The sequence below is a fragment of the Rana temporaria genome, chromosome 1 (genome assembly GCF_905171775.1).
Source record: "Rana temporaria chromosome 1, aRanTem1.1, whole genome shotgun sequence".
Classification (NCBI taxonomy): domain Eukaryota; kingdom Metazoa; phylum Chordata; class Amphibia; order Anura; family Ranidae; genus Rana; species Rana temporaria.
The window spans coordinates 25,394,312-25,418,019 of NC_053489.1; the positions used below are offsets into that span (position 1 = coordinate 25,394,312).

Consider the following 23,708-nt stretch of genomic DNA (forward strand, 5'->3'; position numbering starts at 1 on the left):
CCCCCTTTTTTTGTAATTTTGTTAAAAAAAATTATTTGTATATATATATGTGTGTAATATATATATATAAAGGGCCCAGAGGTCCCCAGACCCAGGGCCCCAGATGGCAACCCCCTTATAAAAAAATATATATATATATTTATTTTTATTTATTTTTATTATATTATATTATATATATATTTTTATTTCTTTTTTTTGTAAAGCCCCCCCCCCACACTTCTCAATTTCAAGCGGCACCCCCCCCCCCCCCCGGGTTCTCTGCTCCAGGGGGCCCATGCCTAAAGCTGTGTAAGGGGCCCCATAATTCCTGATGGTGGCCCTGCATAGAGGCGATTCATATTGATTGATTGCTGTGAAGGATCCTTTGATCAGATCTTTAGGTTGATGGTCGTCATTAGTCACATGGAATGACCAGATCACTACAAACGTGTCGCCATCTTTACACATCTGTCTGCAGATAACTGGGTGGAGGGTAAGGGGTTAACTCAGTGCCGGGTTATCTAGGTTAGACGGAGGATCGATGGTTTACGATCGGCTGAGGGGTTAAAAGTTTTTGCACAAGGATACTTTTTTTTTTTTTTTTTAATCCAATTTAAAGGGAATTTGTGAAAACAAAAACCTCAAAAACACCGACTCCGACTTCATCCGGGGCTGCGAGGGGGAATAAAAAGACAGGAGGACGTCTATAGAGCTAGGATGTGCTTCCACCAGAGCCTAAGCACACAGGTGTTTTATTTTCTGTCCCTGTCCCTTTAAGGCCACTTCCTTATGAAATTTGGCAGTGTGCTATATATAGCCGTCCCCCTCTCAGCCCCTCCCCCCCTCCTCTGTAGGGATCCGCAGCGGCCATGACTCATCTAGACTCGGTGGCCGAGGTGCAGATAGACCCGGAGGGGGCGTTCAAATATATCCTCGTCAGGGTGAGCGCCGGGGCCGGCCAATCAGAACCTCACCGAGATATCGTCCGGGGGACCAAGAGCGCAGAGTACCACAGTGAGTGGAAGGGGGGAGAGCGCTCGGTGCCGGGAACAGACAATGGGGGGGTCTGATCCATGGGGGGGTCTGATCCATGGGGGGGTCTGATCCATGGGGGGGGTCTGATCCATGGGGGGGGTCTGATCCATGGGGGGGGTCTGGGATAATCAACCCGTCCTGGAAGATTATTTAATCCCATCCCTTTTTATAGACCTGACCTCTATATTTCTGTATGATCGGCATCGCCCCTCCCTCTATACTGTCTTCTTATACAATTTGTGTTTCAACATTTCTTATCTGGAGATCCTGCCAGTAACGGCACTTCCTGTTGCAGGCTGACCTGGAGATCCTGCCAGTAACGGCACTTCCTGTTGCAGGCTGACCTGGAGATCCTGCCAGTAAGGGCACTTCCTGTTGCAGGTTGACCTGAAGATCCTGCCAGTAAGGGCACTTCCTGTTGCAGGTTGACCTGAAGATCCTGCCAGTAACGGCACTTCCTGTTGCAGGCTGACCTGGAGATCCTGCCAGTAACGGCACTTCCTGTTGCAGGCTGACCTGAAGATCCTGCCCATAATGTAGGGTTGCCACCTGTCCGGGATTCACCTGGACAGTTTGGGTTTGGAATCATGCGTCCGGGTTTCAGACTGGACGATGACTTCCCAGCAGGGTTGCTGGCTGCAGTTGTCTAAGCTGAGAGTGTCTGTTACTCTCTTTCCCACTGCCCAAAGCCAACACTATCACCCCCCCCCCCCAAACACCCCTATCCCTCTGTGTCTGCCCACACTCCAATGTGCCTCAGAAAAGGAAAGTTGGGGCCGGAAATGTTTAAGTCCAGCAGCCCCAGATACATCTGGAGGAGAGGTGCTGACTGCCAAGGGGTGAGTGAGCTCACCATCCACCCCTGTCTGTGACTGAAGTCTCCGCCCTTCTCTCTCCTGCCTCTGAGTGAGAACACTAAGGTAAATAAGGGCTCTCAGAGCACCCCTTACATCAGAGCACCCCTTACATCAGTTACCATTTACACCAGAGGCCACAGTGTTCCCCCTTATATCAGAGTCCTCTCCGTACATCAGAGTTCTCAGTGTTCCCAGTCCCAGAGCATCCCTTATGTTAGAGGCCCCAGAGTTCTCCCTTACATCAGAGTCTGCAGAGTCCCCCCTTACAGTGAAGGGGAACTCTGTGGTCTCTGATGTAAAGGGGGACTCTGTGGTCTCTGATGTAAAGGGGTAACTCTGTGGTCTCTGATATAAAGGGGTAACTCTGTGGTCTCTGATGTAAAGGGGGACTCTTTGGTCTCTGATGTAAAGGGGGACTCTGTGGACTATGATGTAAAGGGAAACTCTGTGGACTCTGATGTAAAGGGGAACTTTTGTTATTAATTCCATATGATTAGAAATGTTATTTAATAGCAAAACTGAATCGCCTCTGGGCGCTGTATCCATTCCATGGGTAAGGAACCCCTTGACCTCAGAAGAGATAGGTTTTAATCTTTCTCCTGAAGGCCAAGTGGTCCAACTCCAGTCGGATGGTGGTTGGTAGTGCATTCCACAGGCGGGGTCCCTGGACTGCACTTTTCCGTCCCGTCTGCTGCCTTCTGGCACACACAGGTCCCAAGAGACAGCAGGGACCAGTGGGAACGTGCAGCACCTGAGAGGCGAGGGATAGATCCGCTTCGGGTGCCGACATTGCGGGCAGGGCCGGCCTTTGGGGTGTGCGAGCCGTCCTGCTGCACAGGGCGCCATGGGGCGCCGTGCGGCACACACAGCTCACAGAATGTGAGTCGCATCAGGGCCGATCCTAGATGGGGTGCAGTTCACCCGGGCACCACAGAGGTGGGGGCGCTCAAGCACCAGAGTGCTCCCCTCCCTCCTCCTCCCCCTTGTTGGTGTCTCCCTCACAGCCGCCACGCTGTTTCCCAGGTCCGTCCTGGTCCCCCCCACTCCCCCATCTAATGTTGTCCCTCAGGGATCTCCAATGTCTCCGTAGACCGCCTGAGTTGGTGGGCGTAGCTGGGGTGTGGCTGCCTCCTCCACTCCTCCCACAGACTCCTTCACACTCTGGCTGATCCCACAGCTGAAGGAGAAAAACGAGGACACAGCAGCATCTCCAGGCATGCTGTAAGTTAGTTACTGCACTGCTTCAAATGTCCCTACATAGAGTCCTGACCTGGCACCATACCACCGCAGCCTGCCCTATGTCACCGCAGCCTGCCCTATACCAACCAAGCCTGCCCTATGCCACCGCAGCCTGCCCTATACCAACCAAGCCTGCCCTATGCCACCGCAGCCTGCCCTATGCCACCGCAGCCTGCCCTATGCCACCTCAGCCTGCCCTATACCAACCAAGCCTGCCCTATGCCACCCCAGCCTGCCTTATATTACCCCAACCTGCCTTAGATCTCCCCAGCTGCCCCAATACCACCCTATACTTTCATTTACAGGGGCAATTCGGGGGGCGCCACAGGATTATCTCGCACAGGGCGCCTGAACACCTAAGGCCGGCCCTGATTGGGGACGCCCTGGACAGGTAAGTGTCCTTATTTTAAAAGTCAGCAGCTGCAGTATTTGTAGCGGCTGACTTTAAAAGGGAAAAAAAAAAAACGGCGGAGCTGCGCTTTAATCACTGAAAAGCAATCTGTTTAGAAATTCTGTGTATAACCCTACAGAACAGACAGTGCACAGTCCACATGGGCTTTGCTTCTTAACTGCAGGCAGGAAACAGGAATGTTTTATTATGCCGAGAAAACAGACATGGAGCATACCATAGATGCAGCTAAAAACTTATAAACACTGCCATCTACTGGCTGAACAGTATATCTGTAGTTATACAAGAATACAATGTATTCCAACACAATGCAAGGTGGATCACTTTTCAGAGAGTGGTTGACAGGCATTTAGAAGGGAATGCTGCCACCTAATTATTTTATTTTTTATTTTTTTTAGAACAGCCGAACAGGGTTTTATTTTTTATAGGAATCCTGTGACACAACCACAGGCCTAGCATTTAGCTTGCAGTTGCAGCACAGTCCTGCTCGGTTGAATGGGGCATGGTCTGCTGCGGTTCGGTCTGCAGAATGTGACAGTTAATCTGTATATAACCCCAGCTGGCAGTCATTGGGTGGTAAAAACAAAGCCCAACTGCCTATTTTTTTTTTCCACCCCCACCCTGAACACAAGTGTCAGCGAGCCCTAAAAGTGTCAAATTGTAGCAGAATTATCTTTGGAACCTGTTCTGACCTCCTACAGACTTAAAGGAGTTCTCTGACCTAAAAGTTTTAACCCCCGCTGTGCCCGGGCTGTAAAAAAATAGAAAATAAACTGTCACTTACCTGCCTACGATCCCCCGTTGTTCCGATATCGCCGTCCCGTTCTCCGGTCCCGGTCTCTTCCGCTTCCTGTGTGTCGGTGACTCATAGTGCGCTCAGCCTATCAGTGGCCGCGACGGGACATTGCTGCGGCCGCTGATAGGCTGAGCGCACTATGAGTCACCGACACACAGGAAGCGGAAGGGGCCCGGGACCGGAGAACGGGACGGCGATATCGGAACAACGGGGGATCGTAGGCAGGTAAGTGACAGTTTATTTTCTATTTTTTTACAGCCCGGGCACAGCGGGGGTTAAAACTTTTAGGTCAGAGAACTCCTTTAAGACTCTTTCTGCCTTCTCCGTAGATCACATCTTTGACAAAGTGAACCCTGAGATGGAAGCGCTGGGCCTGCAATGTAAATGCCTCGGAGGAGGGAAGATCGAGCACAACAGTGCGGAGAAGAAGATCCGGGTGTACGGCGAATCTACTGTACGTATGTTTGTATAGTCACACTGCCGCGCATGCTACAATATAATGTGGGGTTTCGTGCCCATGTGTTTTATTAATACCACCCAGTGCCGGCCCAAGACATTGTGCTGCCTGGGACCAAGAATTAAATGCTGCCCCCCCCCCCCCCCCCCCCCCAGAAAAAAAATCACGCCAACCAAAAGGCCCCCACATTCATTATTTTATATCATAACTAAAGGGTACCCGTCATGGCTCTATACATGTATAAAGGAGTATAAAGAGGACCTGTCATTGCTCTATAGATGTATAGGAGTATAAAGAGGACCTGTCATTGCTCTATACATGTATATAGAGGACCTGTCATTTATTCTTTACATGTAAAGGAATATCAAGAGGACCCGTCATGGCTCTATAAATGTATATATGTATACATGTATAGAGCCATGTCAAGTACTCTTTATACATCTATAGAGCCATGACAGGCCCTCGTTATACTCTTTTAAACATGACAGGTCCTCTTTATACTCCTATATAAAGAGGACCTCTATACATGTTTAAAAGAGTATAACGAGGGCCTGTCATGGCTCTATAGATGTATAAAGAGGGCCTGTCATGGCTCTATACATGTATTAAGGAGTATAACGGGGGCCTGTCATGGCTCTATAGATGTATAAAGAGGGCCTGTCATGGCTCTATACATGCATATAGGTGTATAAAAGGACCTGCCATGGCTCTATACATGTATCCAGGAGTATAAAGGGACCTGTGAATTGCCGGCGGCCACAATGTCTTTTGCGCAAACGAATCAATGTACGCTGATTGTGTGGTTTTTTTTGGTACCAAAAATATGTAGAAGAATACATATTGGCCTAAACTGAAGAAAATAGTTTATTTTTCTAAATTTTGGGGATATTTATTATAGCAAAAAGTTAAAGAATATATATATATTTAAAGCACAAAAAATAAAAACCGCAGAGGTGATCAAATATCACCAAAAGAAAGCTCTATTTGTGGGGGGGGAAAAAAGGACGCCAATTTTGTTTGGGTAGCGGAGCTGGCGGAACGGGCTGGCGGGCTTCAGTATGCTGCCCCCCTAAAAGTGCTGCCTGGTACCCATGGTACCACCCGGTCCCATCATAGGGCCGGCCCTGATACCACCCCAACTTGCATACACACTAGACGTGTGCGATTCGTTTTGTTCCGAATTCGTTAACGAATTTCAACAAATTTGTTACTTCGGAAACCTCCGAATGAAAGAAAAAAACAGTTGCTGTAATAGGATTATTGTGTTTAATTGCAAAACCTATAAATGAACACATTTAACCACTTCAGCTCCGGACCATATTGCTGCTCAATGACCGGGCCCCTTTTTGCGATTCGGCACTGCGTCGCTTTAACTGACAATTGCGCGGTCGTGCGACGTGGCTCCTCAAACAAAATTGGCGTCCTTTTTTTCCCCACAAATAGAGCTTTCTTTTGGTGGTATTTGATCACCTCTGCGGTTTTTATTTTTTGCGCTATAAACAGAAATAGAGCGACAATTTTGAAAAAAATTCAATATTTTTTACTTTTTGCTATAATAAATATCCCCCGTTCTTCAGCTCCGGGGACCGATCGCGGGACTCCGGCGACGATCGGGTCCTGCGGTCACGGAGCTTCGGACCGGGTCGCGGGCGCACACCCGCGACCCACGGCTGGGCACTTAAAGAGGACGTTTTCAGGTACGTGCTTGTGCCCAGCCGTGCCATTCTGCCGACGTATATCTGCAGGAGGCGGTCCTTAAGTGGTTAATATAAAAAATATTAAAAGCCAGCAGCTACAAATACTGCAGCTGCTGACTTTTAATATTAGGACACTTACCTGTCCTGGAGTCCAGCGCTGTCCTCAGCAGAGGACGAGCGTTCGCTTGTCACTCTGCTAAACCCCCCCCCCCCCCCGCCATCCTCGGTGAGGGAACCAGGAAGTGAAGCTCTCCGGCTTCACTGCGCGGTTCCCTACGGCGAATGCGCGAGTCGCGCTACGCCTGTCGATTGGCTCCCGTTGTGTACTGGGAGCCGAGTGTGCCCAGAATACAACGGGGAGACGGGACGGGGGGGTGGAGGTGATGTCATGCCCGCAGTCTGCCCGAGACTGTGTGGCCGGAAGTGGGTGCAAATACCTGTCTTTAGACAGATATCTGCACCCCCTCCCCCCTGAAAGGTGTCAAATGTGACACCGGAGGGGGGGAGGGTTGCGATCAGCGGGAGTTCCACTTTAGGGTGGAGCTCAGCTTTAAATGTCCTTGTTTCTTCTGAGAAATCCTCGCTTCCTGTTCTTCTGTCTGTAACTCCACACAGTAATGCGAGGCTTTCTCCCTGGTGTGGAGAAAGCCTCTTGAGGGGGCGAGCAGGAGAGTCAGGACGCGCTCTACGTTGCAGATAGAGAAAGGAGCTGTGTGTTTTTGGGGGCGTCCTGACTCTGGACCTCCACCCTCAAGAGGCTTTCTCCACACCAGGGAGAACGCCTCGCATTACTGTGTGGAGTTACAGACAGAAGAACAGGAAGTGAGGATTTCTCAGAAGAAATAAGGACATTTAAAAGCAAAATGGAAGGAAGAGGTAAGTGAAGGAGGACTGCACTAAGGTAAAGGAAGCTTTTCAGGGAATTTTTTTTTTTTTTTACCTTTACAACCCCTTTAGGTCATTATTTGGTGAAATAAGTCATTAGACTGCTTTGTTGTATCTTTTATTTATTTTTTCCATCCTCATGCACTGATATGAAAAATCTGATTTCCGATCGTTTGCAGGGATACGGCCGAGCAGATCACTCCGTCGCAGCGGAAAAACTCAGACACGCCTACAAGGATTATGAGGTGGTGTGGGAGGACAAGAAGTGACCCCTTCAGCACCACAGGCCTGCAAATATTTCTGAACCTTGTATAAAGATTCACATGATAAGTTAAATATTGATAATAAAATGAACACTGTGAATGATTTATTATGGGATCCTACTTGTTTCACTTTCAGTCTTCTGCCCACGTATAGAACAAGAATGGCAATGTTACCTTCATGAAAGAAGGCCCTGAAATGCATAGGTATCGGAAATGTCATCTGCCAATAGAATTGTAACTTCCGTGGTTAGTCTTCGGATCCAAACACGACAGCCAAGTTGGCGACCACTCGTTTCTCAAAGTATCACTAAACCCACAACATAAAAAAATCAACAAATGGTGTATTAAATGCAGTTCATACTCGGTCACTATGAGATTTGTTTTCTGCATTCTGCAAAAAACCTGGTTGATCCTGCTGCTCTCTGTCTCCCCCTTGTGTCCAAGTCCCCAATGCAGCTAGGGATTTTGCAGAGCAGTGTTGGCAGCTCTGCACATGCTCAGTTTTCAGCGAGTTTGTAGGCTGAGCATTTCCTCCCTATTACATCTGGGCAGCCCATGTGACTATTGAGTCAGGGGCGCATTGACCATTCGGGCACTGCCCAAGGGCCCCATGCCACTAGGGGGCCCCATCGGGGTTGCCAGCCTCCGTAAAACCAGGGACAGTATGTAAAAATCAGTTTTTCTTTTTACATCTGTCCTTGAAATGTCCCTTCCCGACATCCTTTTGGCCTAAAAATCCCAGGATTATAGCTGCCCCGCCTCTCCAGTACCTTTTCAGTGTGTGTATGCGCAGGCCCGTCGGAACCCGACAGGCAAAGCAAGCATTTGCCTCAGGCCCCGAGCTGGCCAGGTGCCCCAACAGGGAGGGCCCTTGCCGCACCGCTGCGTCCTCCTGCAGTCCGGTCGGCCGTGTACCATAACCGCGCGGTACAGGAGAATCCGGTTCCTGTTCCCGGCCGGACTGACATGAAGTGCACACACTGAGTGTTCACTTCCTTTCAGTCCAGCCCCGGGAACAGCAAACTGAATCTCCTGTTCCGCGCGGTAATGTTACACGGCCGACCGGACTGCAGGAGGACGCAGCGATGGCCCCTGTGCGGACGCCAACATCTGCCGGCATGTGCGTGGTGGAGGATAGAGGTAAGGCGCCAACCCCCCCCCCCCCCCCGCTTCTCAACTTAAAAGTCACTTTTTTTTTTTTGCCTGGGGACCCCAAATGTCTTCAAACGGCCCTGTGTGTGTGTGTGTGTATATCTATTGTGTGGCCCCATAATGTCCTATTGCCCGAGGGCCCCATAATGTCCTATTGCCCGGGGGCCCCATAATCTCCTATTGCCCGAGGGCCTCATAATCTCCCATTTCCTGGGGGCCCCATAATCTCCTATTGCCCGGTTGCCCCATGAGTTGTCAGTTCGCCCCTGTATAGAGTCACACATGTGGGCGTATATACAGTGGTAAATGACAGCCCACTCCCTCCTCCTCCATGCCCACTAACCAGCTAAACACAATGGAGGGGTGGGATATTACATGTAGATTAAAGGTGGCTTTGCCTCCCTCTTATACTAAGACAAATGGTGGAGGGGCGTGAGACACAGGCTGCGACTGGCAGAAATTCACCCACACCATTATTGCCAAAAAATAACGTGTTTTAATGTCAAATATATATTTGTATGATGATTTAAAACAGATTGATACATTATCTCACAAAAGTGAGTACACCCCTATATTTCTTAACCACTTCCATACCGGGCCTATTCTGGCACTCCTCTCCTACATGCAAAAATCATCATTTTTTGGCTAGAAAGTTACTCAGAACCCCGAAACACTATATTTGTTTTTTTTAGCAGACACCCTAGGGAATAAAATGGCGGTCATTGCAACATTTATCTCGCACGGTATTTGCACAATCATTTTTCAAATGCCTTTTTTTGGGGGAAAAAATGGTTTTCATGAATTAAAAAATAACAAAACAGTAAAGTTACCCCAATTTTTTTTTTGTATAATGTGAAAGATGATGTTACGCCGAGTAAATAGATACCCAACATGTCACGCTTTAAAATTGCTCACACTCATGGAATGGCGCCAAACTTCTGTACTTAAAAATCGAAATGGGCGACGCTTAATTTTTTTTTTACAGGTTCTCAGTTTAGAGTTACAGAGGAGGTCTAGAATTGTTGCTGGCGTTCTAACGCACGCTGCGATACCTCACATGTGTGGTTTGAACGGCGTTTACTTGCGTGTGTGTTCGCTTCTGCGTGCGAGCTACTGGGGACAGGGGCGTTTTAAATTAAAAACAAAAACGTTTATTTTACTTAATTTTTTTTTTATTTTTGCACTTTTTTTTTTATTACTTTACTTTAAGGCTGCATTCACACCTAGGCGTATTGACCTTTTTTTCAGGCGGTTTTCAGCGTTTGGCCATAGCCGACAATGTTGATCACCCCTCCTGTGTATGTCACCGTGGCGCATTTTACCACGTTTTGTCGCAGCAAATCGCGGGACAAAACGCCGCAATTTGTCGCGGCAAATCGCGGTAAAATACGCCGCGTTCAGGTGTGAATGCAGCCTTATTCCTATTACAAGGAACGTAAACATTCCTTGTAATAGGAATATATCGTGACAGGTACTCTTTATGGAGAGATGCGGGGTCAATAAGACCCCATTTCTCTCCTCCAGGCTGGAAAGCATGAGATTGTGAAAAAAAAATCACGATCTAATGCCGACAGCTGCGATTGCGGCTTTGTTTACTTCCGGGTACCCGGCCATGAAGTCATAACATCGCGCCTGGGCCTCCGACGGCCATAGAAATGACTGGGGACCATCTGGTCCCCAGTCATCTCTATGCTTCCCATCCGACGATGGTGGATCGTTTTTCCGGGTCCCCGATGGCACGGGAGAGCCCGGAGAAACACCGGATGGTGGCGGGGGGGGACGTCCCCTCCCGTCACCTATAAGAATGATCAAGCGGCGGAACTGCCGCTATGATTATTATGGTGTGCAGAATCGCTGGCAGAAGACGGTGATATCTGAATGAGGCCTGTTGCTGCACTCATCATTCAGATATCCCCACTGAAAGTCCAGGACGTCATATGACGTCCTTGGGCGGGAAGTGGTTAAAGTGATACTAAACACACTGGGCCGGATTCATAAAGAAGATACAACGGCGTATCTCCTGATACGCCGACGTATCTCTGAGTCCGGCCGTCGTATCTATGCGCCTGATTCATAGAATCAGGTTACGCATAGATATGCCCAAGATCCGACAGGTGTAAGTGACTTACACCGTCATATCTTAAGCTGCAATTTCAGGCCGGCCGTCAGGTGGCGCTTCCATATCTTTTACGCGTCGGATATGCAAATGAGCATTTACGCCGATTCAGAAACGAACGACCGCCCGGCACTTTTTTTTTTTTACGTCGTTTGCGTTCGGCTTTTTTTCGTCGGAAAGTTACCCCTGCTATAGCAGGGGTAAGTGCAGCGTATCCTATGTTATGTATGGCCGTCGTTCCCGCGCCGAGTTTTGAAATTTTTACGTCGTTTGCGTAAATCGTTCGCGAATACGGCCGCAATTTACGTTAACGTCGAAACCAATGACGTCCTTGCGACGTCATTTGGAGCAATGCACGCTGGGAAAATTTGCGGACGGCGCATGCGCTGTTCGATCGGCGCGGGAACGCGCCTGATTTAAATACTACACGCCCCCTAGCCGCAGAATTTGAATTCTGCCGGGGGAATTACGATACGCTGCAGCAACGTTGGAGGCAAGTGCTTTCTGAATAAAGCACTTGCTTCAAAAAATAGCGGCGGCGTAACGTAAATCAGATATGTTACGCGGATCTAAAGATCCGCTAACCTATCTGAATCTAGCCCACTGTTTAATATACGTTGTTCCTTCTATTTCTGTATGTGGATGATGGCACTGTAATTATTTTAATTGGGAAAAAGGTTCAGCGGAACCTCAGATTACAAGCATAATCCGTTCCAGGAGAATGCTCGTAATCCAAAGCACTCGCATATCAAAAGTGAGTTTCCCCATTGAAATCAATGGAAACGAAAATAATTTGTTCCGCATTGACTTCAATGGCATGCAATACCGCATGCGGCCAGAGGTGGGGGGGCGCCGGAGAGTCTTGGGAACGGCCAGCAAGGCAAACCTTGGAAAGACTCCGTTCCCGAGATTTGCTGTCCGCGGGCCTTTACGTGCATTTCCGATCGGCGCCGTTCAGCTCTGCTCGACTCCGGCGCCTGCCCACCTCAGTCCAAACGCGGTACTACACACTGCTTTGGCCTGAATCATGCTTGTTTTGCAAGACAACACTAGCAAACCGAGTTACGATTTTGGAAAAAAAAACAGCGCTCATATTGCGAAACGCTTGTTAACCGCGTTACTCGCAATCCGAGGTTCCACTGTACTTGTGTTTTTTTTTTTTAAAGCGGAGTTCCACCCAAAAATGGAACTTCCGCTTAATCCACTTCTCACCCCCTTACATGCCACATGTAATTTTTTTGGGGGGGGAGTGGGGGCTTCAGGAGGAGTGGGACTTCCTGTCTCACTTCCTCCTTCCGCCAAGGGACCGCTTAGGCTATACGTCATATCGCCTTTTGGCGGCCCCTCCCTGTGGGGCGATCGCCTGGGACACGTGACAGGTCCCAGGCAATCGCCTGTCCAATCAGGTAGCGCCGCTCGCGCATGCGCAATGAGTGCCCGGCCGTGAAGCTGAAAGCTGTCACGGCCGGGTGCCCACAGTTAGGATGGGGGCGCCGGCGTAGAGGGGGGGAGGAGTGTTGTTAGGTCCAGTACAAGGTGGGTCATTGCCTGGAACAGTAGAAGAACCCAACATTTTCTACAGCTTCTTCAAGGGTAGTACTACATACCTCTACTGGACTGGTTGAATGACTGTCCAAATGTACAGTACCTACTTTCTAGCATTTTTATTTAGTATATTTCCACTTTAAGAGATTTGATGTTGGATTTGGTGATATCACTACTGTGTTGTTCACTGTTCTCCTTGCTGGAGAGGAAGCTGTACCATAAGACCTGCAGTGCAAGACTCTCCCTGCTTCTGCTTCATCCATTATGTGGGTCTGTGCTTCTTCCACCTCTCCCACTGCTCCTTTTATCATTACTCCAGCACTCATCAAATCCCCATTATAAGGGGGGCAACTCTGACATGGGGAAGCAAAGCCCTGCTCCTCTAACAAAATGGCCACCTATACACACAGTGCAGAACAAAGCACACTGTGGCTGATTTATTATAACTGGAGAGTGCAAAATTTTGCGCGCCTCTTCATAGAAAGCAATCATCTTCAAGGTTTTTTTTTGTCAAAGCTTAGGCCGGCCATACACGGTTCAAATCCCGGCCTGGTTCGGCAGCCGAGATTCAAACCATTAACCACTTCAGACCCGCGCTATTGACAAAAGACGTCAACAGTGCCGGGTGGACGTCTTTTTAAAAGCATTACCGGCGCGCGCCACTGGGTAAACACTGTCCCGTGAAGAGCCAATGCGTGTACCTGGCGGCCGCGATGTCCGCCGGGTACCCGCGATCGGCGGTGAGAGCAGGGACGTGGAGCTCTGTGTGTAAACACAGAGCTCCACGTGCTGTCAGGGAGAGAGGAGACCGATCTGTGTCTCTTGTACATAGGGACACAGCATCAGTCACCTCCCCCAGTCACCCCCCTCCCCCCACACAGTTAGAACACACCCAGGATACACATTTAACCCCTTCCTCACCCTCTAGTGTTAACCCCTTCCCTGCCAGTCACATTTATACAGTAATTAGTGCATTTTTATAGCACTGATCGCTGTATAAATGTGAATGGTCCCAAATGTGTGTCAAAAGTGTCCGATATGTCCGCCGCAATATCGCAGTCCCAATAAAAAATCGCATATCGCCTCCATTACTAGTAAAAATAAAAATAATAAAAAAAAAAATCATAATTCTGTCCCCTATTTTGTAGGCGCTATAACTTTTGCGCAAACCAGTCGCTTATTGCAATTTTTTTTTTTTTTTTTTTTACAAAAATACGTAGAAAAATACGTATCGGCCTTAACTGAGAAGAAAAATAGTTTAAAAAAAAAATTGGGATATTTATTACAGCAACAAGTAAAAAATATATATATATTTTTTAAATTGTCGCTCTTTTTTTGTTTATAGCGCAAAAAATAAAAACCGCAGAGGTGATCAAATACCACCAAAAGAAAGCTCTATTTGTGGGAAAAAAAGGACGTAAATTTTGTTTGGGAGCCACGTCGCACGACCGCGCAAATGTCAGTTAAAGCGACGCAGTGCCGGAAGCTGAAATTTCGCCTGGGCACGAAGGGGGTTTATGTGCCCAGTAAGCAAGTGGTTGATCGATCAACTTGGGTACAACCAGCCTGCCAGATTCCCTTCTGATTATCGCAAGCGGCTGCTATAGCTGCTAACGATAATCACCGTTTTCTCCTGGCGGGGATGGCATCCCCTACTCCCACTGGGAGAAAGCAGTAGGAGGGATTCCCCTGTCAGCACGGTCTATGTGGATGGGGGAATTGTGCAAATTTTTCCTGAAACCCAAGGCTGCAGGAAAGAAATTTGCACCGTGTATAGTCGGCCTTAATTGAAAAAAGCTGAAGTTAGAAGCTGATTGGTTAACATGCAGAGCTGCACCAGATTTAGCATTCTCCAGTTTTGGTAAACCCAACCCATTAAGTCACCAATGAGAAAAAAAAAAATCTGCTTCTGGCAGATAACGGAAAAAACTGGGGACTTATCCTTTGTCCTCTACTTGATTTTTTGGACATACAGGAGCTTCCGCATTATTGGTCCTCTTTATTATCCATCCAATCATGTGCTTGCCTTCGGAGTGACAGAGGCGGTATGTAAAAGGAGGCCCCAGAGTATGTTGGGACATGTAGTCCCCGAGCAGAGGCTGCATCACCAGGCAGTGATCTAAAGTCCAAAAATGTCATTCACTAACAAAACACGGCTTGTCAGGTATTAGTTTTGTTTTCATTTGTAAAATACATAATTTCTTTCTGTTATATTCGTTAATGTTACGTTAATTCGTTTTCGGATAATTAGTTATTTCTGTAGAGTGTCGATATTCGTTATACCAACTTTATTCGTTTTGTATGTATATCGATTCGATATTTATGTACAGTGGAACCTCGGTTTACGAGTAACGCGGTTAACGAGCATTTTGAAAGACGAGCAACTTTAAAAAAAAAAAAATTTGATTGGGTTTGCGAGTGTTGTCTCGCAAAACGAGCAGAATGGGGCCTGCAGTACCTCATTTTGCCTGAGGTGGGCGCCAGAGCCGAGCTGTTTGGAAATACTCTGTTCCCGGGTGTTTCTGAGCCTTTTTGAGGTCAGCTGGGCCTTTCCGATCGTTTCTGAGGCTCTCCGGCGCCCCTGACCTCTGGCCACATGCGGTATTGCATGCCATTGAAGTCAATGCGGAACAAATTATTTTCGTTTCCATTGATAACTAGGGTTGTCCCGATACCACTTTTTTAAGACCGAGTACAAGTACCGATACTTTTTTTTTCAAGTACTCGCCGATACCGATACTTTTTTTTAATCTCATGTGACAGTGGCACATGTGTCAGTAGTTTTTTTTTTTTTTAACAATTTGTTTTTAATTTTTTACAATTTATTTTTTTTTTTACTATTTTTTTTAATTCTAATGCTTTCTTTTTTTTAAGTGTGGTGGGGGGTGGACCATGTCAGTGTGTTTTTTCTTTAATTTTTTTTTATATTTTCTACTATTTTCTTTTTTTTTAGCCCTGTTGGGGGGCTTTGGTGAGATATCAGGGGTCTTAAGAGACCTCTGACATCTCCCCTTTGAGACAGAGAAAAGGGACTAGGGACACATGTTCCCCATTCCCTCTCTCAGCAGCCTCAGCTGCGCTGAAAATGAATGGAGAGAAGACAGCATCTTCTCTTCATTCATAAACTCAAACATTGTAATCGCAGCTTACGATGTTTCAGTTATGTGAATGGACAGAGTCAGTAATCACTGACTCTGTCCATTCAGAGCAGTAAGGAGCCAGATTTACCGGCTCCTACCGCCGCTCTCCATCCTGACAATTCCAGGGGAACAAGGAGGGGGATACGGAGGGACAGAGAAACAAGGAGGGGGATACAGAGGGAGACGGAAACACGGAGGGAGACGGAAACACAGTGGGGGACATGAAGGGAGAGAGAAACACGGAGGGGGATACCGAGGGAGAGAGAAACACAGAGGGGGATACGGAGAGAGAAACAAGGAGGGGGATACGGAGGAAGAGAGAAACAAGGAGGGGGATACGGAGGGACAGAGAAACAAGGAGGGGGATACGGAGGGAGAGAGAAACAAGGAGGGGGATACGGAGGGAGAGAGAAACAAGGAGGGGGATACGGAGGGAGATGGAAACACGGAGGGAGACGGAAACACAGCGGGGGACATGAAGGGAGAGAGAAACACGGAGGGGGATACGGAGGGACAGAGAAACAAGGAGGGGATACGGAGGGACAGAGAAACAAGGAGGGGGATACGGAGGGAGACGGAAACACGGAGGGAGAGAGAAACAAGGAGGGGGATACGGAGGGAGACGGAAACACGGAGGGAGAGAGAAACAAGGAGGGGGATACGGAGGGAGAGAGAAACAAGGAGGGGGATACGGAGGGAGAGAGAAACAAGGAGGGGGATACGGAGGGAGACGGAAACACAGAGGGAGAGAGAAACAAGGAGGGGGATACGGAGGGAGAGAGAAACAAGATGGGGGATACGGAGGGAGAGAGAAACACGGAGGGGGATACGGAGGGACAGAGAAACAAGGAGGGGGATACCGAGGGAGACGGAAACACGGAGGGAGAGAGAAACAAGGAGGGGGATACGGAGGGAGAGAGAAACAAGGAGGGGGATACGGAGGGAGAGAGAAACAAGGAGGGGGATACGGAGGGAGACGCAAACACGGAGGGAGACGGAAACACAGCGGGGGACATGAAGGGAGAGAGAAACACGGAGGGGGATATGGGGGGAGAGAAACACGGAGGGAGAGAGAAACAAGGAGGGGGATACGGGGGGGGGGAGAGAAACACAGAGGGGGATACGGGGGGGGAGAGAAACACAGAGGGGGATACGGGGGGGAGAGAAACACGGAGGGGGATACGGGGGGGGGGGAGAGAAACAAGGAGGGGGATACGGAGGGAGAGAGAAACAAGGAGGGGGATACGGAGGGAGAGAGAAACAAGGATATCGGTGCTTGATATCGGTACCGATACTAGTATCGTTATCGGGACAACCCTAGTGATAACGATTTGTAGCTTGGAAAGTCGTTTATTGAATCCATTAACACGCACAATGACAATATCTCTTCTCCTCGGCTCAAATACATCACAACACCCTTCTCACTCACTTCTCAGGAATGCACTTTGCCAGTAATCCAACCTCCAGCACAAAATGTATCAGCTGATTGGCCTGCACAGGGGTGGCTTCAAAGTCCTCAGACTCTGTATAGAAGTCAAAGCAAGCCGCACCAAAGTCGCCCCCCCCCCCAAGTAGTACAGGAATCTTTTTTTAAGTTGGAGAGACTTGAGTGGCTCCTATTAGAACGGTTCCATTGTACAGAATGGAGCGTGGCTTGTCAGGCGGCTAGGTCGCCCCTGTGTGAAACTGCACTAAGATTTACTTGATCTTTTGTTTCATTAGACCTTTAACCATATTGCTGCCCAAAGACCAGAGTACTTTTTGCGATTCGGGACTGCGTCGCTTTAACAGACAATTGCGCGGTCGTGCGACGTGGCTCCCAAACAAAATTGGCGTCCTTTTTTTCCCACAAATAGAGCTTTCTTTTGGTGGTATTTGATCACCTCTGCGTTTTTTATTTTTTGCGCTATAAACAAAAATAGAACGACAATTTTGAAAAAAATGAATATTTTTTACTTTTTGCTGTAATAAATATCCCCCAAAAATATATAAAAAAACTTTTTTTTTCCTCAGTTTAGGCCGATACGTATTCTTCTACATATTTTTCGTAAAAAAAATCACAATAAGCGTTTATTGATTGGTTTGCGCAAAAGTTATAGCGTTTACAAAATAGGGGGTATTTTTATGGCATTTTTATTAATATTTTTTTTTACTAGTAATGGCATTTTTGGGACCATTGGCATTTTTATAGCGATCAGTGCTATAAAAATGCATTAGATTACTATAAAAATGCCACTGGCAGTGAAGGGGTTAACACTAGGGGGCGGGGAAGGGGTTAAGTATGCCTGGGTGTGTTCTTACTGTGGGGGGGGGGTGGCCTCACTAGGGGAAACACTGATCCTCGGTTCATACATTGTATGAACAGAAAATCAGCATTTCCCCTGCTGACAGGAACGAGAGCTGTGTGTTTACACACACAGCTCCCGTTCCCCGCTCTGTACCGAGCGATCGCGTGTGCCCGGCGGCGATCGCGCCCGCCGGGCACACACACGGGAGTCGGGGGCGAGCGGGGTGCGCCCCTAGTGGCGGCTAATAGGCAGGACGTCATATTACGTGCTCTCGCCTAGGAGAGCCACCTTGTGGACGTATTATGACGGTGCGGCGACGGCAAGTGGTTAACAAATGAACAAATCATGTCAAATGTATTCGTTATTTTTCGCTATAATTTCTTTCGTATAAATTTTTTTGCAAAATTCGGCCGAACTTTGATTTGTTACTAAATTAATTGCACATGTCTACAAGTATTTCACCTTGCAAATAATGTAATCGGCCGCTCTTAATATTATATCTTCTGTTCTGGGTTGAAGGCATTCCATCAACGTTTCATACATGGGTGTTCGCAGAACTTTTTTCGGGGGGGGGGGCATCATTTTAAGGTCACCCATGCAATATAAAAAGATGTACATTCTCTAGGCCAGGGGTGCCCAACCAGTGGCCCGCGGAGCCCTCTGATGTGGCCCGTGACCTCCTCCTCTGGGATGGAATAGAATACGGTTTATAACCACTTACAAATCATCGGTAAATAGATTCAGGGCTTTTCGAGGGCCCATTCGGGGCACCAGCCCCCCAAGCCCGGGGCTAACGATGCCCCTGCCAAAGGTACATTGACTGAAAAAAGGGCTGAAAACTCAGCTTATACCAGGGGAGGGCTGGCAGCCTTAGGCCTGGGGGGCAAGTCCAGTCAAGTGGCCCATAGAGTGTGGAAAAGTGATGGATCGAGGAAAACAGTCTAAGATTTTTTATGATCACAAGAGTCCGTACAGAGGCCCCCCTTACATCAGAGTCCACACAGAGGCCCCCCTTACATTGGAGTCCGCACAGAGGCCCCCCTTACATCAGAGTCTGCACAGAGGCCCCTCTTACATCAGAGTCTGCACAGAGGCCCCCCTTACATCAGAGTCTGCACAGAGGCCCCCCTTACATCAGAGTCCACACAGAGGCCCCCCTTACATCGGAGTCCGCACAGAGGCCCCCCTTACATCAGAGTCCGCACAGAGGCCCCCTTACATCAGAGTCTGCACAGAGGCCCCCCTTACATCAGAGTCCACACAGAGGCCCCCCTTACATTGGAGTCCGCACAGAGGCCCCCCTTACATCAGAGTCTGCACAGAGGCCCCCCTTACATCAGAGTCTGCACAGAGGCCCCCCTTACATCAGAGTCCGCACAGAGGCCCCCCTTACATCAGAGTCCACACAGAGGCCCCCCTTACATCGGAGTCCGCACAGAGGCCCCCCTTACATCAGAGTCCGCACAGAGGCCCCCTTACATCAGAGTCTGCACAGAGGCCCCCCTTACATCAGAGTCTGCACAGAGGCCCCCCTTACATCAGAGTCTGCACAGAGGCCCCCCTTACATCGGAGTCCGCACAGAGGCCCCCCTTACATCGGAGTCCGCACAGAGGCCCCCCTTACATCAGAGTCTGCACAGAGGCCCCCCTTACATCAGAGTCTGCACAGAGGCCCCCCTTACATCAGAGTCCACACAGAGGCCCCCTTACATCAGAGTCCTCGTGTCTGTGCAGAGAGAGAAGGGGATGTCAGCGCTGGTGTGCGCTGAGGCTGAGCTATGTGTGAGAGGAGACATAGCTCAGCTCTGCAGTCATCTACCTCGGAGCTGACACAGGCACGGCTGCACAGTGGAAGGTGAGCAGCGGCCGTGACCTGTGTTAACAAAGCTCCAGCAGGCATATTCCTGCTCTACAAAAACAGCATTTGGTGGCTGTGCACAGTGTCACCAGCCCGGGGGGAGATTTCCACCCTGCCCCCCCTGCCAGCCCTCCCCTGGCTTATACTCAAATATATACGGTATATGGCCTTTCTCAGGGACAAGGTATAGTACTTATTTGGCCAAGGTCTTCCAATTGAGGTCTTCATATAACCGGGGGAATGATGGAAGTTACCTCTTTTACTTTGGTGATCCGAGCAAAGCTACGTATGTATATTTTACTAACATGGTTTATATCGGTTTAATTTTACTTTATGTGATGTGGTGCTCATGTTGAGCATTATGTTGCCTACGATAATGTAATAAACATTTGTCAATAAAAAGTAAAAAAAAATGCAAGGAATGTATTATGGTAAAAATAAATGTTTAGGCTTTAGAACCACTTTAGAGGGTTGTTTACCTCCTTTTGATCATTTCCCAGTATTATCTTCTTTCTAATAACAGAAGAGATGATGTTAAAGAAGCAAAACAGAAAATGATTTTCAGTTGTAGTTTTATTAGCAGCTAAAGACATTATAAGACGCTAAGGGCAATTTAATCACAACAGTAATAAAATGATTACTTGATTAAAGCTTGTTTATATTAGTAAGTATTAATAGACTAGATTTTTTATAACATCTGAATCACAGATTATTTTATTTGATAGCTATTTTACAGAAAAAAATATGTATAAAATAAATAAGCAAATATTTCAGAAGGCCGAGTTGGAAATGCTGTATCTATTTATCAATATATTTATTAGAGCTGCATGAATCTGGATATTCGTTTTTTTTTTCCATTCATTAACCACTTAAGGACCGGACCAATATGCTGCCTAAAGACCCAAGGTGTTTTTACAGTTTGGGACTGCGTCGCTTTAACAGACAATTGCGTGGTCGTGCGACGTGGCTGCCAAACAAAATTGGTGTCCTTTTTCCCCCACAAATAGAGTTTTCTTTTGGTGGTATTTGATCACCTCTGCGGTTTTTATTTTTTGCGCTATAAACAAAAATAGAGCGACAATTTTGAAAAAAATTCAATATTTTTTACTTTTTGCTATAATAAATATCCCCCAAAAACATATATAAAAAAAAAAATTTCCTGAGTTTAGGCCGATACGTATTCTTCTACCTATTTTTGGTAAAAAAAAAATCGCAATAAGCGTTTATCGATTGGTTTGCGCAAAATTTATAGCGTTTACAAAATAGGGGATAGTTTTATTGCATTTTTATTAATTTTTTTTTTTTTACTACTAATGGCGTCGATCAGCGATTTTTTTCGTGACTGCGACATTATGGCGGACACTTCGGACAATTTTGACACATTTTTGGGACCATTGGCATTTTCACAGCAAAAAATGCATTTAAATTGCATTCTTTATTGTGAAAATGACAGTTGCAGTTTGGGAGTTAACCACAGGGGGCGCTGTAGGATTTAGTGTACACTTTGTGTGTGTTTACAACTGTAGGGGGGTTCGGCTGTAGGAATGACGTCATCGATCGAGTCTCCCCTATAAAAGGGATCACTCGATCGATGCAGCGCCATAGTGAAGCACGGGGAAGCCGTGTTTACATACGGCTCTCCCCGTTCTTCAGCTCCGGGGAGCGATCGCGACGGAGCGGCTATAAACAAATAGCCGCGCCGTCGTCCCGGATCGCTCCCCGAGGGAACCCGACCGCCGCGTGTAGCGGGGGGGTCCCGATCGAACCCCCGACCCACGTCTAGGCAGGCACGTACAGGTACATTGATGTGCCTGTCCGTGCCATTCTGCCGACGTATATGTACATGCGGCGGTCGGGAAGTGGTTAAAGTGTATTTTTTTCCCCCAAGAAATTGAATTTGAACGACCCCTGCGCAAATACAGTGTAACATAAAATATTGCCATTTTATTCTCTAGGTTCTAAGAAATTTTCTAGCAAAAAATACTGATTTTACCTTGTAAGTGTCAGAAAAGGGTTTAGTCCTTAAGTGGTTAAACTGACCTCATTTACAGACCGAAGGTCACCCGTTTGATCTCTTAACCACTTCCTGACAGCCGTACGACTTTATACGGCCGCAGGGTGGATGCCAATTTCCGGGAGGCCGTCTATATATGGCCTCCAGCCACTGGGCGGCGCGCGCGTGCCTGTCGCACCACTGAGATGCCGATGCGTGTGCCTGGCGGCCGCGATGTCCCCCAGGCACCCGCGATCGGCGGTTACACAGACAAGGACGTGGATCTGTGTGTGCAAACACACAGATCCACGTCCTGTCAGGGAGAGAGGAGACCCTTGTACATAGGGACACAGTTCGGTCACCTCCTCCAGTCAGTCCCCTTCCCCCACAGTTAGAAACACTATGCAGGGTACACATTTAACCCCTTCCTCACCCCCAGTGGCGTTGCTAGGGGGGTGCGGGCCGCACCGGGTGACACCCACTAGAGGGGTGACACCATCCCGATTTAAAAAAAATTTTTTTTTTTTTTTTTTTTTTAGCTGACATGACCAGAGGTGCAGGTGGCTGTGTCATGTAAAAGGGGTGCAGTGATGCAGGGTTTTGTGTAATGTAAAAGGGTCCAGAGGTGCAGGGGGCTATGAGATGTAAAGGGGGCCAGTGATGCAGGGTGCTGTGTAATGTAAAGGGGTCCAGAGGTGCAGGGTGCTGTGTAATGTAAAGGGGTCCAGAGGTGCAGGGTGCTGTGTAATGTAAAGGGGTGCAGAGGGCTGTGTAGTGTAAAAGGGTCCAGAGGTGCAGGGGGCTATGTGATGTAAAGGGGTGCAGAGGTGCAGGCGGCTGTGTAATGTAAAAGGGGTGCAGTGATGCAGGGTGCTGTGTAATGTAAAGGGGTCCAGTGATGCAGGGGGCTGTGTAATGTAAAGGGGTCCAGAGGTGCAGTTGTGGAGAGGGGGTACACAGTAGTAACAAAAAGATATTGAAGGATGCAGAGGTATGCAGGGGGCACAGTGGGGTGTTTTTACATTTTAACGTGGGGGGGGGGTGCCAGATATTGGATCCGCCCCGGGTGCCAAATGCTCTAGGTACGCCCCTGCTCACCCCCTAGTGTTAACCCCTTCCCTGCCAGTCACATTTATACAGTAATCAGTGCATATTTATAGCGCTGATCACAGTATAAATGTGAATGGTGCCAAAAATGTGTCAAAAGTGTCCGATATGTGCGCCATAATGTCGCAGTCCCAATAAAAATCGCAGATCCCCGCCATTACTAGTAAAAAAAAAATAATAAAAAATAATAATAATTCTGTCCCCTATTTTGTAGGCACTATAACTTTTGCACAAACCAGTCGCTTATTGCGATTTTTTTTTTACCAAAAATATGTAGAAGAATACGTATCGGCCTAGACTGAGAAAAAAATGGGCTATTTATTATAGCAACAAGAAAAAAATATTGAATTTTTTTTCAAAACTTTCGCTCATTTTTTGTTTATAGCGCAAAAAATAAAAACCGCAGAGGTGACCAAATACCACTAAAAGAAAGCTCTATTTGTGGGAAAAAGGATGCCAATTTTGTTTGGGAGCCACGTGGCACGACCGCGCAATTTTCTGTTAAAGTGACGCAGTGCCGGAAGCTGAAATTTCACCTGGGCAGGAGGGGGGTGTATGTGCCCAGTAAACAAGTGGTTAAAGAACAGAAGGATACAATGTTGCTTTTTATCTCTTTCAGTGGCTTCTTTTTTTTTTTTTTTTTTAAACTGTGAGCAGGAGAACATTTTTGCACTAGTTGCATGAATCGTGAAAATGCTGGATTAAGATCGTGAGGGGGTTGAATCGAGATCATAATTTTTTTAATGATTAATGATTTTAAACTATTTATAAACTTTTTATATAAGTTACTTTTTTCTCAATTCTTTAATGTGAGTTCCTTAATCTATGACAATTAAATCTGTATTATTGTTTTACCATGAATGCCGAAAGGTATCTCACTATGCTGCAAGAT

At 47.6% G+C, this 23,708-nt stretch overlaps 1 protein-coding gene across 1 annotated transcript; it reads left to right on the plus strand.

Moving 5' to 3' along the window:
• Window positions 1-804: 804 nt before the first annotated feature.
• LOC120925483 (14 kDa phosphohistidine phosphatase-like) lies at window positions 805-7,696 on the plus strand. The gene is made up of 3 exons (XM_040336025.1): window positions 805-993; window positions 4,645-4,769; window positions 7,534-7,696. Exons 1-3 carry the CDS (start codon window positions 849-851, stop codon window positions 7,621-7,623), a joined length of 360 nt encoding a protein of 119 aa, XP_040191959.1. The 5' UTR covers window positions 805-848; the 3' UTR covers window positions 7,624-7,696.
• The last annotated feature ends 16,012 nt before the right edge of the window (window positions 7,697-23,708 follow it).

Bases quoted from the DNA above. Each gene is read 5' to 3' on its own strand.
- LOC120925483 (XM_040336025.1), top strand. From the start codon at position 849: ATGACTCATCTAGACTCGGTGGCCGAGGTGCAGATAGACCCGGAGGGG. The intron at 994-4,644 runs GTGAGTGGAAGG...CCTTCTCCGTAG, and splicing joins CAAGAGCGCAGAGTACCACA to ATCACATCTTTGACAAAGTG. The intron at 4,770-7,533 runs GTACGTATGTTT...GATCGTTTGCAG, and splicing joins GGGTGTACGGCGAATCTACT to GGATACGGCCGAGCAGATCA.